This window comes from Malus sylvestris, chromosome 17 (genome assembly GCF_916048215.2).
Source record: "Malus sylvestris chromosome 17, drMalSylv7.2, whole genome shotgun sequence".
NCBI lineage: Eukaryota > Viridiplantae > Streptophyta > Magnoliopsida > Rosales > Rosaceae > Malus > Malus sylvestris.
Window position 1 is genome coordinate 17,810,187 of NC_062276.1, and position 5,453 is coordinate 17,815,639.

At 33.2% G+C, this 5,453-nt stretch overlaps 1 protein-coding gene across 1 annotated transcript; it reads left to right on the top strand.

Moving 5' to 3' along the window:
- Positions 1-1,630: 1,630 nt before the first annotated feature.
- LOC126612131 (uncharacterized) lies at positions 1,631-4,565 on the top strand. Its single transcript, XM_050280443.1, has 4 exons — positions 1,631-2,079; positions 2,339-2,398; positions 3,009-3,344; positions 4,111-4,565. The coding sequence occupies exons 1-3, from the start codon at positions 2,047-2,049 to the stop codon at positions 3,222-3,224; spliced, it is 309 nt and encodes a 102-aa protein (XP_050136400.1). The 5' UTR covers positions 1,631-2,046; the 3' UTR covers positions 3,225-3,344; positions 4,111-4,565.
- The last annotated feature ends 888 nt before the right edge of the window (positions 4,566-5,453 follow it).

A 5,453-nucleotide genomic window follows, 5' to 3' on the forward strand; every position in this document is an offset into this window, starting at 1 on the left:
CTTGCAGCCTGTAGTTTTTCTTCATGGGGTTCAGGTGGAGGAACTTCACCAAGTATTCAAAGTAATTAAAGATTCTTCAATCCCGAGTTTTACCGATCATTCTATTTGATCAGGTTGCTACTTCATCCTTTATGATAAGTTATTAGATGCATTTTAGTTTGTGAAACTAGGAAGGGCATTCTTTTTGCTTAGTTGTAAGATACTTGAGAAGCCGAATATTACACTTAATCAAAGAACCGAAATGGCAATGTGCTATTTCACTTTGTTTCTTTGATGACTCAAAATTGTAATATGATTGAACTGAATGATTACCTGTTTTCATTTGCATCTCCATATTCATTTCTTTCATTTTTAGAATCATCAACTCCATGATTACCTGTTTTCTTTCATATATGTTTTTCTTTTACTAATTTATGTTTTAACTTTTCGTTCTCTTTCAATTTTCGTAAATCTGAGTTTTAGAAAACACATACAATTCATGTTACTAACAAAACTTTTGATGCTTTTACACATTCATTGGGATTGTGTAATGGTACAAGATTATTGTGTTGTGGTAATTACCAAAATCTTATTGATGCTGAAATTCTAACTGGACAATTTGCCGGATCCAGAGTTTTCTTACCAAGAATCCCTCTCAAAAGTACTAATACTGTTGGGCTTCCATTCGAACTTACAAGAAAGCAGTTTCCAGTGAAACTAAGTTTCTCTATCACTATAAACAAATCTCAAGGTCAGACAATACCACATGTAGGCGTTTACCTTCCAAATCACGTCTTCAGTCATGAACAATGATATGTGGCTTTATCGAGGGGGGTCTCAAAGTCAACCACAACCGTGTTAGTAAAAAATGGCTCCATAATTAGCCAACAAGGTGTATTTACACGGAATGTAGTATACAAAGAACTCTTGCTTCATTCCAGCTAATTATGGTGATTTCTAATAGGTAACAACTTTATTAACGATAACCTTTCAGTATGCATTTCTCACTTATCAATTAACTCTTTTTATTTGATTTTTAATTTTCTCACTATCATTTGTAGATTGGCAATGAAAATTTGAAGCATCAATCATGAACAAATTGGTGGAAATTGCAGCATTGATATCAAAATGAAAACTTTCTTTTCAAAAGAAACAGTGACATATAGACTCTATGGGTATTGTGAATAATGTACATATTGTTATGCAAGATTTATATTTTGACATTTAAGTTGTTTTGTATTTTTCTACGAGTAATGTTTTCATCTACTCTTTTTTTTACATCTACTTACTATTGTCCATGGACTTTAGGTAGGAACTTGTGTCTAAAATCCCATGTTGTTTGACAAGTGCATGAATAACATTTAAATCATTATGTTACGCAAAGTAAAAACGGAAAACATGATAACTTTTTAGGATATGCATGATAAAAAAAGAGTTCCTCTTTGCACAATACATTTAAAATATATCTTGACAATTACGATGGGAAAAACTAACACAATACACCTTTAGGGGCGCGTAGCACCTGTGATGTAAAAATGCCTCTCGCACGCACATTAGTGCGTGCGGAGAGGCCAGTTATTATTATAAAGGGAGAAGGCCAGTTTAGTGAAGCATTCAAAATGCCAAGAATGCCCTCACTTCAGGGAAAAAAAACACAAAATCATCCTAATAGAATACGGTTAAAATCGTAATACGCAATTATAATAGGGTTGAAATCGTAATACACACAATATAATATTCAAAGATGTTTTTACAACCGTTAGATGAAAGACATCCCCCATTCAAACAAATTGTGACCCTTCAGATGAAAGACCTTCTACAAGCAGTTGCTACAATGGAAACTGGAACCAACCGCACGTTCAAGAGGCCACAACGGCTTACTCAATCCCCACTATTCATAGAAAAAGGAGAAACGAACTCAACCGCACATAGCCGTTTCTCACATCGTCTGATTTATGCTTCTTCTTTGTCCACTTTCATCGTCTTTAATTTCCTATTCATTTTGCTCAGTTTTTGTTCAATTTCGATAAGGTATTACAGCTTGGAGCCGATTTGCAGATTTTAAAAATGGTGGACGCTGGGCAAAAAACGCTTGGACAGGTAATTCAATTTCAATGCCAAGACCGTTCGTTTCTTTTGGATAATTTTGATCTTCTGCTGATTTCGACTGAATTTTAAAAAAGAATTAATTTGCTTAGTTTAATTTGTAGTTGTTCATTTATGATGAAGAGCTGTGAATGTTATGAATTACTACAGGTTTAAACTAACGATCTATTCAACAATATGAAATTGCTTTATGTTTTAAGATATTCATCCAAATAAAGTTTCGTTATTTCGTATGGTGGACATCCATTTGCAGTTCGAAGCCGATGTGCGTATTTTGAAGATGGTGTATGCTAGGCCAAAAAGGCTTGGACGGGTAATTCAATTTCAATGGCAAGACCTTTTCTTTTTTTTTTTGAGTACGTTTGGTCTTTTGCTAATTTCGACCAAAAAAAATTAATTTGCTTAGTTTAATTTGTAGCTTCTCTGCTCGAAGCGTCCTCCCTCCTCCTACTACCCCACATCACTCTCTTTTGGAAGAATTTTTTTATGAATTGAGAAATTGAATTGCTACTTGGAAATTCGGAAAATTTATGGTCTTCGTATGGTATTTTAGGTTTAGGATACAGAAAGATTGTGTCTTTGATGTATAATTAATATTGAATTTGATGAACTTGATTAGATTTTGCATTGTTTTAGGCCATTGCATATTAAGTCTGTGATAAAAATTAGGGATTGTTTGTGTGATTTTTTCTGTATTCATAATTGCTCAGCATAATCAAAAGTAGAGTTTTTTTTTTTGGTATGCTGGTTTTCAGGTACTCTGTATTAGTAATTGCTTATTTCAAAAGGGAATGTGGGGATATGATAGAGATGTAACCAAATTTCCAATCTTCAACCATTAACTTTTTGTATGTAAATTTTTTATCACGATATATTTTTTGGAGTAATTAGTTTAACAATTGATATTTGTTGTTTTGGTATAGGAATATGGTCAGTCAGGCAATGAATATGAGGATTATGAGAACAATGAGAATGGCGAAGAATATCAAGAGGAAGAGGAAAATTTGGAAGAGTTTCACCCCTACTACATTTGCACCTTACAGTTTCCAGTTGGATTGAAATCCTCCATCTTCTTCCATATGCTCACCAGTCTCCTCCAACGGAATATTCAAAAGGATAAACATGGGATGAAACTGTAAAGCAATAGGCAGTTTTGCGAGAAAGAACACAAACTGTAGAGCATAATGGGTTCCTTTGTTTCTTTGCAAATGAATGGAGAACTTTAAGACATTTCTCATGTGGTTTTTCTTATAGAAAAGGTATGGTATTCTGTATGATCTTACCTTCTTTTTTTTTTGGAGTGTCGTGTGATTGTTTTCTAATAAACTTAGGCTATCCATGTTTTTTTTCCTTATCTCTTTCCTATGTTACTTACTGTAGGGATGCATCTGAGTGGTTTTACATGAAATCTAAATGGGAAAAATAAAAATAAAAAATCCTTCTGAAGATAACAAAATGTATACTTATGGCAAGAGGATCAAAGTGCTCCCACACTTCTGATTCTAATGGAATGCACTATGATTACCCAAAAACCTTACACAGTTAAAATAATTGCACTAATTATACAAGAGAAGTTAAACTGTAAATCATATTCAATCATGAGGACAAATAACCCTGCAGAAAATTGTTCATGCCCATAATGTGGTCATCCGAACTTTGTATTGACTGGTCCATTGATTTTTCTGAAGGAAATCAGAATATAGGCATGTTGCTTGCGATATGATTGACATAGTTTAATTAGATTGAAACCAGACATACCCATCTAATGTATATGTTGTATGCATTCATCATCTTTAGGGGCGTGTAGTGCTCATGATTAAAAAAGGCCTCTCACATGAGTGTAAGCGTATGTGGAGATATAAGGTTTTGATCTCCCTCATTTTGATATATGATTGGATTTTTATTGTAGTAGATTCGATTTGGAAAATTACAGTTGCTTTGCTCTTAGATCTCCACGATTGTTTTATCTGTTATTGTTTCATTTCTTTTCATTCCGTGTGTTTTTTTTTCTTCTTGACTGGCCAGGAACAAGATAAAGCTTTTTGATTGTTTGGATCGACAAGGAACAATAAGCATTTTTGCAAGCCATTTGAACTCCATCTAAATAAGAATTCAAGACTGTGTTGTCTTGCTTAATCAGGTTTTTGTTTTGGGTTTTATATATCTTAATTTCAAACAATTCTATATGGCTTCATTTGTATGCTTTTACTTCAAGTTTGGGTGAGAAGTTGGACGTCTTCTTCATTTGAAAAATAAATAAATAAATTTCCTCTTTTCCATGGTGATCAATGCAAAGAGAATGAACCACTGGAGATCTGCTATGCCAAAGAGAAAACAAGTATGGAAGATGGAGATTAGTTCTTGACTGCTCTCATTGTGGAGGACAGAAGTATAAACATTAAACACAAAGGTTTTTTAATTATATGTGGATTGAGGAGAAAAATATAAGAGTATATGAAATATAATTTTGCTTTCCGTGTGTAGTGAATGGAATAACAAATTTCTGTATAATTTTTGTACTTCTGCAAACAAGTACCGTCTAACAGCGAATTGTCAATTTTACCTGCAATTGGTGACAAACAACATTTTTAATGTGTACAACGTTTGACATGCCAATGTCTAAAACCTAATAGAAATTTATAAGTTCAATTAGCATTTGATTAAAAACCAGTGCCCGTAGAGAAAATGATATCAAACCAATGTTTTCGAAGCAGCTGGATGAATTCTAAAAGCTCGTGCTACAAATTGCTTTTCACTGGTAGGATTTCATTTCCTTGCAAACAAAGTTAACTTTCAATTCCAGAGATTCTGGATTCTAATTCAAGATCTTTGGTTTCGTTCTTATCATCAGACAAGGCCTTGATAATTAACGCCCGTAGAAAAAAGATATCAAAATACTTTTGTAATTCATCGTCTCTGCATAAGATTGCAATCACTTATATCTAATACGTACGACCAACAATCAATTCAGTTTTATATTCAAAGCTTCACCATTTTCTCTTGATACATTTTTTCTGCATTTTGTACTGTAATTGCAATCGTACGCATTCCTTTGCTACACCAACTTCGGAGTGAATTAAGGTTTTTTCTGCATTTTGCATTGTACTACATTTTTCTACAAGTTCTTTTTTCAAAAATACAATGTCCAAATCCATTTTAGTTGTACTCTATTTGTAGTGCTGATGTTGCAAAATTTATTGTCATCATTGAATAATGGATTTCAAAGATAACAACATGGGTAATGCTAGGTAGACTAAATTTGTAGACAATATTTGTGATTTTATCTTTCTTAATAGTCGGAAAAATTCAGATTTCATACTTATTTGTTTTGGTGCGTGCGATAAAAAAACATTTGATAATGTGGCACC